This window comes from Myotis yumanensis, unplaced genomic scaffold (genome assembly GCF_028538775.1).
Source record: "Myotis yumanensis isolate MYYU_CA2020_CCGP unplaced genomic scaffold, mMyoYum1.0.hap1 SCAF_6, whole genome shotgun sequence".
Taxonomy (NCBI): Eukaryota; Metazoa; Chordata; class Mammalia; order Chiroptera; family Vespertilionidae; genus Myotis; species Myotis yumanensis.
In genome coordinates this window covers 48,921,232-48,941,803 of record NW_027223757.1, presented here as the reverse complement: position 1 = coordinate 48,941,803, position 20,572 = coordinate 48,921,232, and the positions used below count along the sequence as shown (strand labels likewise).

The window sequence follows — 20,572 nt, the reverse complement described above, 5'->3', positions numbered from 1 at the left end:
GAGATTAGAAGAAATTTGTGTTCTACCTTCTTCCAATGATGAAGCCAAAGACCATGAATACCAGGATGATGGTCCCTGCAACAGCGACCACAGCGATGATAATGACAGGATTCTGCTCACTGGAGACTGCTGTGGCTGCAAACAGAGCAAACAGGCTCAGCGACACTCAATACCAGGCAAGAACTCAAGAGCTTAAACAAAATCTTATCAACAAGAGATAGCTTTGCTATCAAATTCACCTTGAACTTTAAATAAATGCATTATTTTCTATCAGTGTAAGTTTAAATGTTATTTTTGCATTTTAAAGAAGTGGTAAGGACAGTACTTCATCTATTTTATGTTCCTCAGCTATAAAAGAAACCTATAAAATACATCATTGAATGCTTATCTCCTTCTTAGTGGTTGGAAACTTAGTTATGAATCAGAGATAGAGATCTTTGGTCTACAATTGCTATTAAATCCCTATTTTTCCTCATCAAGGTATGTGATCCTTCTAGGTCTGTTTTTCTGGAATACAAAAAAAGAACCAAAATACATATTCTCTGCATTTTTTCAAAGTATCTTAAGTGCTTTATCTTTCATGTCATCAAAATAAAAATCATCATGTGATCATAGTCATCATGACTTGACACTTCATCACAATGAAGAAGAGCAGAATCACTTGTATTTTGAAAAAGCAGGCAATGCACACATATGAGAGTTTGAGATTATAGAGGAGGTTAGCTATGTATGTAAGAGCAAACTTTCTGCAAGTACTTTAAAAAAGGTTTCAGCATTATCTAATTGTAGACACTTCCTGCATGATGCTAGGTGATTCTTCTATGCTCATTAAGGCAAGCCTTGCTGGCCTTTTGGAGGTCTCTCTGGGAACAGTATATGTTTACATGTCCTTTAAAGCAGCCTTTGATTCCAATTCTTCAGCAAGTCACATGGCCTTCCCACGTCCATTTTTCCAAATTAGTGGAGTTTTAATTATATCGCAATTCACATTTGTCATATTTCCCTCAGAGTATTATAATTTCAATGCCAGTATAGCCTTCATAAAGTAATCAAAGAAATATAAAACAATAAAAATGTATGTTCCACTAAATGATTCAGTTTCAAACATCATATAATATATAATATCCAACTAATGTAGTTTGTTTCTGAAACAATCAATGGCAGTAATTTTTAATTTATGGCAGGATGGAAAATATTACTCCTCCTTGCTAGTGGCAAGGGACTGGGTCTCCAGAGCAGTAAATTATATGTAGGCAGAGTATGTCCTGCCACAATAGGCAGCATAAAGTTTTTTGTGTGTGTGTGTTTGTTTTTGATTGGCCTTCCTTTAGCTTATCTATGTCTTCCTCCTTTTGACAACTCATCTCTTAATTTTGTACACCTATGCAAACTATAGCTTTTACTGAAAAAAACCATATAAATAGTTCTGCTGTAATAATTTCTGAACAAAGGTATAATACACACTTGCCAATTCAGCACCTGCTGATTTATCCCCAATGGAACTAAATGAGGGGGGGGCTGAGGGGAGGAAACAACTTTTAAGCTTTATTTTTGAATTACAGCTCAACAACAACAAAAAGATGACTTCAAGTATTTTTGTTCGGTTGGTTTGGTTGTTTTTATCTGTCTTTTTATATGTGGTAAGAGAGAAAACAGGATGGAGTAGTCTGTTCATGAAGAAGGAAAATTATACACATATGTATACAAAGTGTTTCTATTCAATCTATGTGTCTCATGGGTCTAATCCTTTGCTTGTCTTAGGTTCTGTCCTGCTATTAGCTTCAGAAACATAACTCCAATCGGAAAACTGAACTCAGGTGAATGAGGAAATAGAATTTGTGAATATTCATTTATATGTTTTTATATATAGCCAGAGTCACACTTTAATCTATCCACAGTCAACATCCATGGTTAATATTGTCAACTATTTCATGGGTAATAAAATTTAAAACTAAGCTATAGGTGCCATAATCAATACACCAAGGTTCAAAAATGATAAATACAGTAGATTTGACTTTGCATCAGAAGGGGCTTTTAGGACCTATGTGCAATGAAATAGTCTGTGTAGCTTCTCTTTTCAGGCAGTGCTGAAGTGACTTCTCTTCAGTGGCATCTCCCCTCCTGTTCTCCTTCCTACCACAGTGAGTCACTGTTTCCTGACACTAACAGCATTGGGCCATGCACTGTATCAGCACTTAACTGCATGGCTAGAATTTGCGTACAAGTCTGTCTTTCACTAAACTTTAAATTGAAAGTATCAACTCTGTCATGTGTCTGTACATCTCTAATTCTTAGCACAGTAGCTTATGCTAAATCATTATTTCTCTAAGGATGGACTGGGGAGCCTTGAGGATCCCTCAAGACCTCTCCAGGAATGTGGAAGGCCAAAATTATTTTCATATAATACAATGTAATTTGACTTTTTAAACATACGTTTTTACTGATTTTTAGAGATTGGAAGGGAAAGGGAGAGATAGAAACAGCAATGAGAGAGAAACACGGATCAGCTACCTCCTGCACACCCCCTACTGGGGATTGAGCTGGCAACCTGGGCATGTGCCCTGCCTGGGAATCAAACTAGTGACCTCTTGGTGCATGGGACGATGCTCAACCACTGAGACACACAGGCCGTGTTAATTTGACTTTTTTACTCATATATGCTCACAAGTGCACAGAGTTTTCCAGAAGTTATATGACATGGGGTGACATCATCACACTGATGGCTAATGAAATGTATGTTGAAAAATGTTTCAGTTTTAATTTCTGATGTGGTGAATATCAATAGATATAATCTATATTAATAAAAGGGTAACAAGTTAATTAGACTGGACCTCTTACGGACATCCTTCCAGACGTCCTTCCAGACAAAGCCATGGTAGCGGGGCCTGAGACAGAGGCTGTTAGGGGCGATCAGGCTGGCAGAGAAAGCAGTTAGGGGCAACCAGGCCGGTGGGGGAGAGCAGTTAGGGGAGACCAGGATGGCAGGCAGTGTGGTTAGGGGCGATCAGGCAGGCAGGCAAGTGAGCGGTTAGGAGCCAGTGGTCCCAGATTGCGAGGGGGATGTCTGACTGCTGGTTTAGGCCTGATCCCACAGAGAGTCCCTGGATTGTAGAGGCTGCAGATCAGGCTGAGGGACCCACTCTTGTGCACAAATTTCATGCACTGGGCCTCTAGTCCTATATAATAAAGGCTAATATGCAAATTGTCCCCTCGACTGGGAGTTTGACTGGAGTTCAACTGGGAGTTTGGCCAGGGGACAGGGCTGGCCAGCCAACAGCCCATGACCCCTCCCCCCTACCATCCCCACCCGCGATCGCCCCCCCCACCCCAATTGGGGGTGGGGTCGGCCGGCCAACTTCCCGTGGCTCCTCCCCCTGGCCAGCCAACCGCCTGAGGTCCCAGCCAGCCTGATAGGCCCCGATCCGGGCAGGCTGGCCGGACCCAACCATGCACGAATTCGTGCACAGGGCATCTAGTACAAATAATAAAAATCGTAATTCCTGAGACCAAAAAGCTTGAAATGGTGTGCTCAAGAATATAAGCTGACACTCAAGAGTGCCTGCGTGCTGGGCACTGACCTTGGCACTTTGTGAACATTAATTTACTGAATCCTCAGAATGCCCTCTGAGTTGGGTGGTGGCTATTATAACAACCAAGGTACAAAGAAATAACTCATCCCAAGTCCCACATCTGGACATGGCAGAGCTGGGATGTGAAACCAGGAATATGTCCACTCACATCGATTGATACTGATAATCTGTTCTAAGTTGATGACTTTTAGTTACTTGTTCATTCATTGAATGCTTTCTACGTGTCACTAGCAAAACAATAATAAGAAAAGGAGATGTGATCATTCTTTCATCAACTATATATGCCAGGGGAAGAGAATATTCTTATGCTAAAAATCATCAAATTCTTTCTAATGCAAAAATCAATTTTTAAGATTTATTTCATGTAATCATTCAGGTTCCACTACTTTATCTTAATCTCTCTGAGTCTTATTTGCTTCATTTTTATATCATGAAAATAATGTGTATGAATCTCAGCACACAATTCATAGTAGTTTATAAGGTTCTCAAACCTATTTGGAAAATATTTTAAAAACCATTTTGAAAATCTATTCAAACATATGATAAAAATATTTTGCAATTTTTCAAACCTAATGGTTTAACTGATAAAAAATGTGCAGGTAAATATGAAGTAATTGATGTTTTTAAGTTTAAATTATTCATTAGAATATAGAAACATTATTTGAAGTGTTTTATTACACTAGAAATCACAAATATCATGAGGTCAATCTAAGTTGAAAACTATGAGAATGCATTTAACACAAGATCATGCAAATGTTGAAATGTTGAAATCTCAACTTAAAAATGCTTTAATATTATTGGATGTTTAAATGTTAAAATCTCAACTTAAAATTCTTTAATGTTTTTGGGGCCATTGAACTTATTCTTATTTTTAAACTTTCATACTCCATTTAAAAAATAATAGAAAATAATGGTATTAATTTTATAACAACAAATTATGTGACTTTTTAAAATTGGTGCTTTTATATCTACAATCATAAAAAATAATTTATATTTCAAATTTACTTCAATGTTTTCTTATTTGAGGTTCTGAGAGTTACTGCTTAATTTAAAAATATAAAAAATTTTTCCCAGCCAGTGTTGTTCAGTGGTTGAATGTTCACCCATGCACTGTGAGGTCATGGGTTCCGTTCCCAATCAGGGCACATGCCTGGGTTGTGGGCTCTATCCCCAACAGGGAGCATGCTGAAGGCAGCCAATCAATGTTGATGTTTCTCTCTCATTGATGTTTCTATTTCTCCCTCTGCCTCCTTCTCTCTCTAAAATAAATAAAATCATATTAAAAATAAAAATATAAAAATTTTTGAAAGACAAATACTGTTAGCAAATTTAACAATCATTAGGTAATATAAAGGATATTTAGTCTACCTTTTAAAGATGCATGATAATAGTTTTCTGAAGTCAAAATAATTATTTGATCAAAATTTTGTTAATGTATTTAAAACATTTTATTAAAATTGAGGAAAGGAAATCATATAATAATTTTTCGATCATTTTTGTTTAGAATTTGTGGGAATGCTAGTTTGGCAAGATAGTGATGAGGTTACAGCTGGTGAACCATTGCCTGAGCAGTGACATCAGGAGAAATAAAAACATTTCAGAATACAAAAATACACTCTGAGACCTCAGCTAGCTGAAGAACACCCAGCAGTGGTACTCAAGCTGCTCTGAACTTGCACTCTGGTGATAAGCTAGGACACCATCTAAGATACTTCTGCTTCTTTGTGATATACTCTAGACACATGGATTGTTGTGTTCCTATGTTGCATTATAAAGATAAGCAAAATGATAAAGGGGATACAAGATATTGGTAACATTTTATTTTTAAGCTGAGTGGTAGATACAGAGATATACATTTAAAAATACTTACTATTCATATATATGTTAAGAATATTCTTTAGTATGCTTGAAATATTTCACACAAAAAAGAAAAAAAAGTGATAAAAGTAAACATAAATGCATGTTCTAAGATCTTCCTGAGCTCAATTTTTGAAATTATTACCAAAGGGCAAGTAACTTAAAATCAACACAGATTCTTACATATCATCTTTCTCTGTCCCACCCTGGCGTGCATCCTGGCTTCGCTTGGACTTTCTAAAAAGAAGTAGGTTTGACTGATACAACTAGAGTAAATTCATTTGGGGGTCTACATAACCATCCTGTTTATTGAACAAGTCCTGCTTTTGTTCCTAACTTTATCTTTTTCAAATAAACCAAGTGTGTATTAAAGAAACTAGTTGAAATCCCCAGTTTCTAACATTGCAAAACAAAACTGCACATTTAAAAGTATCATCCTGAATAACCTTTACAAAGTGCATATATTTGCAGACATATTTACCTTTAAAAGTAAAAATTATCTTAAACCAAATCATCGTCCCCAATAGTTAACAAAAAGTGCAAGAGTTTAAAAATATAGAGAGTAAGAATCCAAATCAAAGGTGGTAATTACCTTCAAACATTTTACCTGCAGCTTCCTCTAGCGTAGCCACATCAAGCCTGGGGCTGTAGCTTCCATACCCAGCGGCAGTGAAAGCCCGAATCTGGAAAACATACACTGTTCCCGGCTTCAGGTTATTAATGGAGGCCGAAGTGGACTTGGTTTTTACTGTCGAGTAGGTACGCTCCCTTTGATCCTAGAAACAATATATACAGGGCATATTTAACTGTGATCGCAACGAGGCAGTTTGATAGCTAATTTTGCAATTTATTTCAATTTGCTGCTTTGTTATTATAAAGGCTACATTGGATATGCTGTGGAATATTGTACATTGAGTTGTTTCTCAAATAATATAAAATGTAGATGTGAACACATGCCTTTGTTGTATAAATTTCAAGGAGAAATAATTTTGTTTAAACATTTATGATATTTGGAACTTTTACTTTGTTGGTGGAGGGCAGAGTGGCAAGAACTAGTTAGCCATATAGAAAGTAAAATGCCCTAATGACCAAGACATGGGTAAACCTGTAAAATCTATGGTTCAGTAGAGGTCTTCACTTCATAAGATAGTTTTTTTTTAATATTTTTCCTAAAGGTTATTTAGCAAGCAAAAACCCATATGTTAAAAATGAAGAAAGCAATTAAATCAAAAAATTTAGCTAGCACTATTACCATAGTACAGCAATTTTCAACCAGTGTGCCACAAGAATTGTTAAAACATGCAATACTGACTATTTAGTCAGAGACACTGACCTCTTTTCTGTTAGGTGGTCTAATAAAAAAATTACAAAAGCCAACACAACAATAAATCTGGTGTGAATGCCTTGTCTTGAACTATAAATATATAGGTCATATAATAGAGTTGAATCTTATGGGTCATGTTGCATAATAAGGTTACATCTAATTGGTTAATTCTTGGTATCAGAATCCTTATATACAAGTATAGGCACCTGATTTTTAAAAAATTCACTTAGGACCAAAAAGGGTAGGTAATTATTATTACTCTTTTTTTAAGTCAATCAAAATTACACTTATTTTTATCAGATCAGAAAAAACATACTTTTTGGTGTGCCACAGAATTTTAGTGGTTTATGTGTGCCATGAGATGAAAAAGGTTGAACATTGCTGTCATAGTGACATTATCAATTGTTTTCATAACAGAACTAGAGGCCCAGTGCATGAGATTCATGCACTGGGGGCAGAAGGGAGTCCCTCAGCCTGGCCTGTGCCCTCTCACAGTCCGGGACCACTCGTGGGATAATTGGCAGTCAGACATCCCTCTTGCATTCCAGGGCTCTCGCAGTCTGGGACCCTCACTTCTTACCTCCCACCTGCAATGGAGGTGGGAGAGGATCCTGTCACTGCTGCTGTGCTCGCCAGCTGTGAGCCTGGCTTCTGGCTGAGCGGCACTCCCACTGTGGGAGTGCACTGACCACCAGGGGGCAACTCCTGCATTGAGTGTCTGCCCCCTGGTGGTCAGTGTATGTCATAGTGACCAGTCATTCTGCTGTTCAGTTGATTTTAATATTAGCCTTTTATTATATAGGATAAAACCACTTTTACGATATAGTAATTAAAGGAATATTTTAAATTAAAAGTATTATATAAAATTCAAAATATTGTATAATTTATAGCTTAACAATATTTTAAACAATATAATTTAGTTCAATTTCCTCATTTTTCAGATATATAAACTGAGGCTTACAGAGTTAAAAAAAAAAATGTGACTTTCATATTATATATGACTAGAGAACCGATGCACGAAATTCATGCAAGGGGCTTGGCCCTCGCAGCCCTGGCTTCATCTGGAAGGTCATTCAGCCATCTGGTCTAATTAGCATATTATGCTTTTATTATTATAGATAAGCTTAAGAATAAAATAAATTTTAAAATTCAAGAATATGAAAACTCCATCAAAACAATATGCAAATGAATACAAATTTAAAACTTAATTGATATGCCTCTAAATGGTCTATTTATGAAAAAAGTAATAAAAACTGCTCAACCAAAAATACAATTTTAGAGAGTTTATTATTTGTTCTATAATAAATTCCTGTTCTCAACTGTGACTGTCAATAAAACTCTCATTGAAATCTGAAAATGTCAGTGTGGTTGTTTGATTTTTCTTTACATTGGTATTTACAGGAGTGTAAATAGCTATATATCCAAACTGTATTTGTGATTTACAGTGAAACTGATTTGTGATTGTCTTCATTATAATCATTCATAAAAATGATAGTTGATATTATAAATATGCATTTATCTAAAACAAAACAAGGCATAACTAATATTAGATGACATAATGATATATATACACGTGTGTATATGTATATATCATGTGTTTACATACATTATAGTGCAATACAGTTACTCCCTTTTAATTATTGCCTAATTTGTAAGTTCAGAGAATGTACATACATTTTCTTTCTGTTACGCAAAATAGAAAAGGAACTATTTAAGTAAGGATTTGTAAAATATCTTGTTTCACTGTGAGAAACTTCACTCTCATTTACCATGTAACTTACATTTAAAAAATGTATTTTATTGCTTTTGAAATCTGATGTAATTTCAGAAGGGATTATAACTGTTAGAGCTCATTGAAAACAGACATAAAAACCAACATTAAAAACAAGGATTCCCTCAGAAACACATTTTTGATGGGACAAAAAATGTTTCCCTGGTACAAAGTGAGGTATTTAAAATATAACTTTGGCAGTGGAGTCAGGAATTCATAAAGGAAATAATAAGTTGAAATATTGTAAACTTAATTTGAACATTGAAACTAATCTTAAACTGTTTTTGCTTCAAAAGGAAAAACATTATTGCCAATGCACTAGTGCACATTAAGTATTCATTCAAGTAGATCAGCCCCCAAGTTTTTCAAAAGCTTTAAGTCCCTATTTTTAAATGCTGTCTAAATGGTTAAAATAGCCCTGGCTGGTTTGGCTCGGTGGATAGAGCATTGGCCTGTGGACTGAAGGGTCCCAGGTTCGATTCTGGTCAAGGACATGTGCCGGGTTGTGGGTTTGATCCCCAGTGGGCGATGTGCGGGAGGCAGCTGATCAGTGATTCTCATTGATGTTTCTCTCTCTCCTTCCCTCCCTGAAATCAATAAAAATATATTAATAAATAATAAATAAATGGTTAAAATAGTTATATGTATATTATAGCACTTCAGCTAACTCACTTAAGTCAACAATAGTAACACATTACTAGTATTACTATAACTATTAGTAATAATAATTCAAACCTTGAACCAGGTCCTTCTGTGAGGTAGAGCCTACATAATAGTTTGTGACCAAGGGCACCATGCTCCCCCTCTCTCCAGACCGGTCAGAAGTAAATGCACTCAAATGCTCAGACATGTCACTATTTATTAAAATGTAGCAAATATGGAGATTAAAGAGGCAGCACTTGGGTTTTCACCATACTATTTTTTTCATGGAGAAAGGAGTATAAAGAAGTGGTCTTGGACATGATTAACATAACATAGATAAAGTAAATTTCACAAGGAATTTAAAGAAGTAGACTATCATCAGCTGATTCTAAAATTTAGAGAATACCGCAAAGTTACTGCAAAAAAAATATTTTTAATTTTCAAATGACTAAATAATTTGAGGCCATCATCATATCACTGAAACCACACAAATAAAATAAATCAGTAAAGGTCCAAGCAGACATCTTACAATAAACATTTTTCAAAAATGCATTGGGCTGTGTGGTTTGGGTGGCACTAAAACATGCTCCACCTAATTATTATGATTTCAAAATCTGAATAAGCAAAGATATTACTAGAGGAATATTTTCATTTGTGTAGCAGAAATTTAATACACAGAAATTATAATAATGAATCATAGTTTCAAGGAGATAATGATCAAAACTGACTAAATTAACTAAGACTTCTGAAGTACCTCCAAAGAGTTGGCAGAATGACCAGCTTTAGTGTGCTGTGCAGTAGGACGACAGGAGACGCACGCCGTGGTACATTTCCTGTTCCCGGTACTTACTTTCTCGTAATACTTGATCTCATATTCGGTGATGACTCCATTGGGATGCTCGGGCTCCTGCCAGGAAAGCTCCACACTGCGCTGCAGCACTCGCTCCTTCATGACTCCGCTCACTTGCGAGGGAGCTGTTTGGACAAGATGTGTCAATAAACAATGAGAAAAGGCACTGGATGCCTCGAGTCAAATGTCACCACTGATCAGTTCCATGCTGTGCCAGTTTCATTAAGGTAAAAGAAAGCACCTTTTCACAGCTCACAATTCAGAAGGTAATGAATATTCAAACAGGACCTTATTCCTGTTCATAAACCTTAATAGAAATTTAAATTAAAGTGCAAACAGCAGAAGATAGCATTGTTCACGTTAGTGAAAAATGGAAATGCTGGGGCTGAGAATGACAATTAAGCAAGTGAATGCTAATTAAGGCTACAAAATATGATTTCAGATTAATCTCCAGTGATAAACTAAGTCCAAATATTTATTTCACATGCAACAGCAATATGCTTATAAAAGAAAAAAAATAACAATATCATGCAAGAAAAAGTTATGAAATGGCTACTTTAATCTTCAACTAAAGGGATCACACTTTTAAAAAAATGTTTTTATGTTTCATGGGTGGGTGTGTATTCCCAAAGAATTCCAATTAACCTTGGCAAAAATTTTCTTACACTTTTTTTGGTCAAGAGCAAGAAAATGCTAAAGCTGCTGGTATTCAAATATGCGCGTGAAAACACGTATATACTCTTGCACGTGTAATTTATACTTAGGTAACCTAGGCCTCAAGCTTTGAAAGAAGCAGTTCGAACTATAATTTTGCCTTCTCTTTCTATATAGATAATAATATGCTTAGAGCTCTTTCATTCTAATTAGTGGCATATACTCTCTTCTGGTAGCTAAGACTGTGGAATGCAGCAAACTAATTTGCTCTGTCTAATTTGCTCAGTGATGATTAACTAGTTGTCTTCTCTGTCTAAATGAGGAGCTGCACTGGCTTGGCTGAATTTCAGGGGGGTCATTATGTTCCATGTATCATGCTCTATCTCATCCTGTAAAATATTCTCAGGCTGTTAATTTAATTTTCAGATGTCCAAATTTGTTAATAATCCCGCTGACAGAAAAGCAATTATATGGGGCCAAAGCTGTTTAAGCAAGCTTCTGATGTTTATCCTCTTGGCTTTATTTTGCTTCTTCTCCTTTTTAATATTTTCTTGTATCAATGTCTAGAGAAAACATTTTTCACTTCTTTCTGGCTTGGCGGTTGGGAGGGAAGGACATGGAAGATGCATGGCTCCCATTCCCTCACAGATTACTAACAAAAGCATAACTAGGGAAGATTAAGTGGAACAACTTTTGCTTTCGGGCGATGCAGCTGAAGTACTCAACACACTGTGCTTACAGAATAAATGTGCGTCTGATGTTTCCAATGAAGCAAATTTCTAATAAGAAATCTTATTTTTGCCACTTTTAAAACCTGATTAGATGCAGGGAAGAAGCACTTGTTTCTAAAGTGATTTGCCTCTCTACGCAGAGCATGCTTGGCATATCTCAGCCCACTGTGATGTTCTAAAGGCTGCTTCCTGGGAAAACAAGCCTCACCTAGCGCATGAGGTGAGATTCTACTAAGTAAATGCTCTCTAATTGTCTAATTTAGATAAAATCATTCAGAAAACCCTGTATTTTAATTCTAATTAGTAAAAAATAGAATGCAGCAGCCCAGGTAAGAATACTATAATAGTCTACACCCTTAATTACTCTATAGAGCTGCTGGTGTACAACACAGGGTGTGCCATTTGGAAATAGGTTAGCTGAAAATAGATTTGAGACCTAGTTGATACCAATCTCTAGGTCTCTTTCAAATAACACACATAGCTAAATACGATTTCCAGCTAAGTCAAACTGTAAGACATTTTGATTAGTTTCTGTCCTTAATTATTAAGGTGAAGGAGGCAGAAGACACTGAATTTTCCAAGGTATGGAGGGGACTTGGTGTATAAATTTACCTCATTTAGTTTCTGATATGTTATAGCAAGATCTAAGTATAGACAGACTGGATTTCTGCAAGTTACACACTAAAATGATATTCATTGTTTCCTCCTGGAAAACCAATAAAATTATGGTAATTAGGGGTTGGGGGAGAAATACCTAAAATAGTTTTCAAACGGATAGTATTTTGAAACCTGTGTCGGCACTAACAGTGCAGTGTGCTACTCCCCCCAACCCCCTCTTCTCTTGTACAAGGAGCCATATCTGTGACTATACTCCTGATTTTCTATTTCCTTTTTTAAAAAATTATCCCTTGGTGATACTGTAGCAAGTCACACATTTCAGAGGATCAGAGACAGAAGTACTAGCACATGGCCCTGGAGAATAGATAAATTGCATGATAAGAAAAATCTTTCCCTGTCTTATGTCCGTCAAATACAATATTTTGGTACAGGAAAACTAATAATATTTTCCCTTGAGTTTCAATATCATAGGCATTAAGGATATACAACCCAAAAGATACATAGCTAAGGTAGTCAGATTCTAATAGGGTCATTACTTTCAGATAAATTTATGTGTACAAGTAAAATTGAAGTTGCATAATCTTAAAACTTGATGATTTCTATGGTGAACATATATATGATCTACTAACTACTCACATTGTTACAATTTCTCTAAAAATATACTCACACTTACGCCAAAATATTCAATTTACTACAATGTGAAGTTCATTTTGAAAAGAATATGTACAGAATTAAATTTTATACATAGTTAACAACCAAGTAGGTACTATGACATCTAAATTGTAATTTCCACAGTTATCAGTTAAAATAAAATATAATCAGAATTGATTTGGAGTTAATAAGTAGTAACCAGCAATAATAAATTCCCTAAATTGAAAAAGTAGAAAAAAAAATACTTCATATAGAGGAGCTTTAAAACATGATTTTTTAGTAAGGTTTTTAACAAATGATTAGCAGATTCATTTCTCACCTAAATTTCTTGATATATGCATACACAAAAATTAATTTTAACTGAAAAAACAGATGGAACATTTTTGCCCTTAAAATCTTCACAATTTATTGAGACATATCTGGAGTCTGTACAAATGACAGTGAAAGATGACCTTAGGAAATTCAGAAGATGGGTTCCGTGGCTCAAAGGGGTCAATTTCAACAGTATGAAAACAAGGTTGATAAAGCTGATGCAACAGGAATACAGAAACCTAGTAACAGGCAGAAGGTAATTTGTGGGCTAGGTTTGTTAGTGTGAGTCTTTGAATTAAAAAATAATCAGTAAGAATGTCAGGTTTATGAAAAGACCTGAACCAATCAACAATTTACAGATTTTGCACTTCAAGCATTCATGCATGACTTTTGATCTTAATCAATTTATAATTAAAATCCAAATACAAAAGACACACTTAAATTTTAAGATGAAATATATTTATAAAGACTCCATCACCTCCCCCACCCTGCCATCCCGGCAAATGTTAAGTTTGCCTTCATGCATGGAAAAATTTCCTAGCACAAAGTAGGGGGAAAAGACAATATTAAAACATAGTATAGGAAGATATCCAAAGATATCCATAGTCTAAATCTCTGGAATACGTGAATGTGCAACAGTATATGGCAAAACAGACAATGCAGATGTAACAAAGGTTATAGATCTTACAATACAGTTATTATCCTGGATATCCCCCCAGTGGGATCAATCTAATCACATCAGCATTTAGAGCAGAGAAATTTCTCCAACCAGTGTCAGAGAGGTGCTGCTGAAGGAGAAGCCAGGGAGGTGTGAAGCAGGGGAGGGTATAGCCAAAAGAGAAACATGAGAAGATAAGGGGGCAGCCTTTAGGATCAAAGACTGGTCCTGGTTGACATAGGCAGGGAATCAGAGGCCTACATTCTACAAGTGCAAAGGCCCTGGATTCTGGCAACAATATGAATGAGCTTGGAAGCAGGTTTTCCTGTCTCCAGATAAGAGCCTGGCCCAGCTAACAAACTAATCCCATCCAGTGAGGCTGTCAACAGAACATCCAGCGGAGAGCCCCACAGTGCCCAGATCTCTGGCCCACAGACCTGGGAGATAATAAACAGGTATTGTTTTTAAGTTATTGTAGTAATTTTTATGGTAGCAATAGAAAACCAATTCATATGGGCAGTAAAGCAAAAAAATAGACTTACTGGTCTGTTAATAAAGTCTATGAAAAAAAGGTTAGTGATAGGATAGTTTGATAATGTAATATGTCAAACTTCATGTTGCAATAACAGGTAGTCAAGAAACTTTGATCTTAATTGGCACTCAAAACACAATGTCTTATAGGAAAGAAATCTTCATCGTATACTTAAAAAAAACATTCTTTGCGGTAGAACTTTAGTGAGGCTCATGAATTTTATTTTGGATTTAAAAAGTAATTTATACTAGTTCTCATTGTTACTTCACTTAAATGCTCTCATTGAATTTCAACAAAGAATGGTGAGTGAAAACATAATATTTGTATTTCTAAAGAATAAAATGAGGTAAGATGGGTCAACAAGCATGGAATGACCTTTTGCCATGCATTTCAAGTTGTTAAGTCTATTGACATTTGTTAGGTTTCCATTAAATAAATACAAAAAGTGAAAATGAACAAATCTTTAGAACAGTCAAATGCAGATCTGACAGTAACAGAATAATAGTCTTTACTGAATGCTTTTGTTGCTGCACAGTAGGGAATTCGTTTTTAGCAACCCTTTGAAATCATAAATATGTGTATTATTAGCAGCCTAGTATTTTTAACACACAAATTTTAGCTTCCTTACTCTTCCCCACAGGTGTTTCATTTTTGCACTACAGAAAAAGCATATATAAAAACACATATAAATTTATTTCAATAACAAAACACTAGGCCATAGAACAGAGTTGAGTATCATGTACCATATCAATTCCATTTTGGGGGCATGTAGAAACATGTAAAAAAATTCTAACTTGATTTCACTAAACTTTAATTTCCTGACTGTAAACAAAGGTGTTAGTAGTAGTAATATGATGAGCAATAAACATAAAATTTATCTAACAAAAAGAAGCAGAAGAACTAAGGGCAGTTGAGCCCACAGCAATTATGAGCAATCAATTTGTGATAGAGGTCTGTTAAATTATTTTTGGTAGGAGAGAAGTGTGATTTGTAGCTAAAAAAACATAAAATCTCTTTCTAAAATACATAGTTGAAAAGATCAGTATAAAATGAATTTATCTTTTTTAAAATTAAATTATGTTATTTGCATTGCTATCTAACATACCAATTAGGATAATTTTTATTCAAAATGTAAAATACACAATTATAATAAGATATATCACAGAATGAATTTCTAAATGTATTGAAGCACAGTAACTGAAAAGACAACTTAAATACAAGTAAAACTAAGATCTGAAATTTTTTAATGAAGCCAGTACACTTTCAGTAAGATAATACAATATAACAGGAACTATGAAAGTCAGTATTCTACTATTTGATTAAGAACAACCTTGCTCTTGAAAGCAATAGTTACAACATAGTTAGACAATACATCTTTCTGAGAATGAAGTTTTCTCTGTTATTATGAGACTAGAGGCCCAGTGCATGAAAATTCATGCACTGGAGGGGGTGTCCCTCAGCCCGGCCTGCCCCTTCTCACAGTCCAGGCACCCTCAGGGGCGGGAGGCGACCCAATGATCAGAGGAAGGCAACTCCCCCATCACACCTCTGCTGCTGCCACTGCCGGCAGTGCAAGCCTCGACTGGCCCTGGTTACCTGAGCCTTGGGAGGCCGTGGGTGGCTGGGCAGCCACCATCCTAGGCTTTCATGTGCCTGGGGCTGGCCCTGAGAAACTGCAGGGCTAAGGGGACTGGGCACTGCCATCTTTGAGGGTGGAGAAGTCAATTAGCAAATTCCCTCCTTATTGGCTGTGGGCACTATCATCTTTGAGGGAGGGGCAGTCAATTAGCATATTCCCTCCTTATTGGTAGTGGGCACTGCCATCTTTGTGATGGTGTGTGGGTCAATTAGCATATTCCCTCTTTATTAGATAGGATGATTACTAACCAATTGTTTGGATATTTAATGAATTACTATAGGAGCTAGCACTTCCTGGCAGAATCTCTAGGTAAAATGCTTTAAGGTCAAAGGTGAGGACTGTGGGGAAAGCTATGTGGCTATCAGTTGGTTCTAAACACACATTAAGCCCATTGCTAATCTCAGTTTAAGTACTAACTAGAATTTTAATTGATGAGGGGTTAATTTGTAAACTCTGGTGCATTTGTGTTTTCATAGAATTACAATGTAATTGTAACTTTCAATGTAAATAAAATAAAGTAATATTTTGTAAATAGTAGGCACACATTATTGGCCTATGAGGAGATAGAAACTTAGGTCAGATGAACACCTACCTCAGCAAGCACTTTATTGTTGCTGCTTCTTTGCAAACGCCTTGAAGATTTTTTTTTTCTGGTTCAAGTTACTTATCATATACTAGCATGTTCAGTAGCAATGTCTTTTAACATAGTCTAGCATTAATCTAAGTACCCTTCACTGTTCCACTAAAATGCTTAGAGGTAAGAGCACTATAACAACCTTTTATTCATTTCTGATAAAAGCTTCATTTGTTTATAAATTCAACAAATAATTTTTCATGATGATAATAGTATAAACAAAAAATTGCATGGGCTGGAAAGATGATGAGGCCACATTTCCCAATTTGAAGGAGATTTTAATGTAGAAAATAAGTTAGAATGTAAATGTACTCAATTTGAATGCACAATTAAACATAGCATAGATGAAGTATGAACCAAGTGCTAGCAAATTCTTGGGAGGCAGTAAAGAGTAAAACACAAAAGCATTCCCTGTAACTCAGTGTTTGACTGGTATAAGTATATATTTAAACTAATTATCAGAAATGTTGCCATCATGTCTGTAACCTGCAACGGATAACTTTCTATCAATCAATAATAACAGCCAGGTTCAAGATTGGGCCCATGATTTTCTCTCTAGAGGCCTCCACCAATAAGTCACCACTCACTGAATCATTCTTCCTCTGCTTCAGATAATACATAATTTTTTCCAATTACAGTTTACATTAAATATTATTCTGTATTAGTTTCAAGATGCATAGCATAGTGGCTAGAAAATCATACACTTTACAGAGTGGTCCACCTGATGTTTCACGCACCCAGATGGGCCCACACAGTGATTATGACACTACCAACCATAATCCCCACACTGAACCTACATCTCTGTGACTGTTTTGTCACTACCAATTTGCACTTCTTAATCCCTTCACCTTTTTCACCCAGCCCCCCAAATCCCCTCCCCTCTGTCAAGCTGTCAGTCTGCTCTTTGTACCTATGAGTCTGTTTCTACTTTGTTTGTTAGTTTAATTTGTTATTTAGATTCCACATATAAGTGAAACCATATGGCATTTGTCTTTCTCTGTCTTACTTATTTCACTTGGCATAATACCCTCCAGTTCCATCCAGGCTGTTGCAAAAGGTAGGCTTTCATTCTTTTCATGGCCGAGCAGTATTCCATCGTGTAAATGTACTACAGCTTTTATATCCACTCACCTACTGATAGGCATTTGGGTTGCTTCCATATCTTGTCTATTGTAAATAACATGGCAATGAACAGAGGAGTGCATATATTTTTTGGAATTAATGTTTTGTGTTTCTTTGGATAAATACCCAGAAATAGAATCACTGGGTCATAAGGCAATTCTATTTTTAATGTTTGAGGAACCTCTACACTGTTTTCCATAGCGTTTGTATCAATGTGCATCCCACCATCAGTGCACTAGGGTTCCCTTTTCTTTACATCCTTCCCAATACTTACTATTTGTTGATTTATTGATGAGAGCCATTCTGACAGGTGTGAGGTGATATCTTATTGGGATTTTCATTTAATATAGATTTTTTTTTCTAAAAACATATTTTCTTTGCTGACAGCACTACACAATATAACATTTAACTATTTTATGGCTGTTTATCTCCTCAATTATTCTGATGCTCCTTGAAGGCAGGGCATTTAGAGGAGTATGCGAGGGTAGGACTGAAGTGCATGGCCCCGGCTCTGCACCTGGGTTCCATTGCTTATTTGCAGATTGTGTGAACCTGAGCAAGGAACTGAACATCCGTGTGCCTCATTTTTTTCATATTTAAAATAGCTATAATCAGACTGCATACTTCATAAATAAAACTGTTCTAGAAATTTAATATATACATACATGCTAAACACTTAAAACCATTCCTGACACCTGGTAGGAACTCAGAAAATATAAAGGGTGGGCCCTAAAATGTATACACACACTTTGAATAATTATAAAGGCAGTGTTTATTAAAACACATTTCATTTCCATTTAACAGCTGACAATTCATTTCATTTTCACTCCTTTTCAGGTTTAACTGATTTGAAATAATGGGTGAATCCAGACTAAGCTTTAAACAAAGAAAATTTATCCTAAAGTGCCACTAGCCTTTTTTTTATGGGAATACATAAAAGATAAAGTTTGTGGTATAAAAACGCCGTCAACAGTTGATGAACTGACAAATGCTGAACAAAATTACTCTTGATGTTTGCAATTCCATTGCTTTGCATTATCAGCAGTGCCTGGATCAGAATGGTCATCCGTTTGAAAACAGGCATTGCAAAATAAATTATTTCTGTAGATTCTTTTAAATTTTGAAAATGAACTGTATGTTAATAAACATCAACTTTATAATCATTCAAAGTGTGTATACATTTTTTGTGTGTATACATTTTTTTGTGACACCCTGTATTATGTATTACTAGAGGCACGGTGCATGAAATTCGTGTGTGTGTGGGGGGGTCCCCTCAGCCCAGCTTGCACTCTCTCTAACCCGGGACCCCATGGGGGATGTCCGACTGCTGCTTAAGGCCCAATCCCCAGGGATCAGGGCTAAACTGGCAGTCAGACATCCCTCTCACAATCCAGGACCACTGGCTCCTAACTACTCACCTGCCCGCCTGTCTGATTGCCCCTACTAGCCCCCCGGCCATCCTGATCACCCCTAACTGCCTCTGCCTGCCGGCCTGGTCGCCTCCAACTGCCCCCCTGCCAGCCTGGTCGCCCTTCACTGCTCCCTCTGCCGGTCTGGTTGCTCTTAACTGCACCACCCTACCAACCTGGTGGCCTCAACTGCCCCCCCCACCGGCCTGGTCGCCCCTAATTTTCCGCCTCTGTGGGCCTGTTCGCCCCTCTGCCCCCCCTCTGCCAGCCTGGTTGCCCCCAACTGCACCCCCTGTTGGCCTGGTCACCCCCAACTGCCCCCACTGCTGGCCTGGTCACCCCCAACTGCAGCCCCTTCCAGCTTGGTCACCCTTAACTGCACCCCTCTGCCAGCCTGGTTGCCCCAAACTGCCCCACCTGCTGGCCTGGTTGCCCCTCACTGCCCCTCTGCTGCCCTGTTGCTGCCAACTGTGCCACCTCCAGCCTGGTCCCCCCTCACTGCCTCCTCTGCCGACCTAGTCACCCCTCACTGGCCCTGCTGCTGGCCTACTGGCCCCACACAGCCTGCTGTTTGGTCATTTGGTCGCCCCTCACTGCCCCGCCTGCTAGCCTGGTCGCCCCACACAGCCTGCTGCTCAGTCGTTTGGTTTTCCCTCACTAACCCCCCTGCCGGCCTTGTCGCCCCACTCAGCCTGTTTGGTAGTCTGTTCGGTCGTCTGTTCAGTTGTGATGGCTCCTGGCTCTTTATGTATATAGACTATCTTAGACTTTGCCTAAGACTTACTGATGCCTTGGACTGACTCCAGAATACTCTAATTCTGAAATCAAATTAAGGCATCAGTATTTTTCAAATGCTCCTCCTATGAAACTGACCTACACATGAGTTTCAGAACAGTCCTTTTGAAACTTTGGTGGAAACACAAATTGTTATTTCAAGGTGGGATTCTAGTACTCTACATAAAAATTGTTGGCAAATTTTAGATTTTAAAACATTATATTGACATTTTTATTCAACTTATATAATTTAGACATGACCAATTTCTATAATTTATACTCTGAATTTTACATGCACTAGTAAGACACTTATGTTAAATCATTTAGAAGGAACTTATTATTGTAAATAACAAAACAAACACACACACACACACACACACAGACAGACACACACACACACACACACACACACACAAACTACCAAAAGGGAAGAGGAATGACAGCACACATCCTTTTCAAATATTATAATCCATCAAGTTAACAGAGCAGTACCAATGAAGCAATCTTTTCTATTTTGGGTGATGAGAAAAGTAATATTTTTAATAATTCTTTTAAAACACTTTTAAATTTGATCTATCAGGCCCTCTGACTCCATCTCTAATTTTCTAAGAATCCATGGTTAACATCTAGCTTGTTTATAAGGCTGACTACATAACTACAACCCATAGCTAGATGATTTTAGCTATGAAAATTAACTTAAATAAAATAAGATACACACCTACACACACATACATTCGTTTATGATCCAAACCTTCCTTACATGTCATCAGAATAAGTTTTAATTGTGTATATTTTATTTGACTT

General features: G+C 36.8%; 1 protein-coding gene across 5 annotated transcripts in view; it reads right to left on the bottom strand.

The window, feature by feature from the left end:
* EPHA7 (EPH receptor A7) overlaps positions 1–20,572 on the bottom strand; it is a 173,490-nt gene that overhangs the window by 22,508 nt on the left and 130,410 nt on the right. For 3 of the 5 annotated variants that reach the window (XM_070418060.1, XM_070418061.1, XM_070418064.1), the window contains exons 6-8: positions 10,035–10,159; positions 6,040–6,223; positions 27–135 (exon numbers count right to left, since the gene is read on the bottom strand). In XM_070418060.1, coding sequence (XP_070274161.1) covers positions 27–135; positions 6,040–6,223; positions 10,035–10,159 — 418 coding nt within the window. The remainder of the gene's footprint in view (positions 1–26; positions 136–6,039; positions 6,224–10,034; positions 10,160–20,572) is intronic. The other 2 variants (XM_070418062.1, XM_070418063.1) reach the window with 1 other exon arrangement.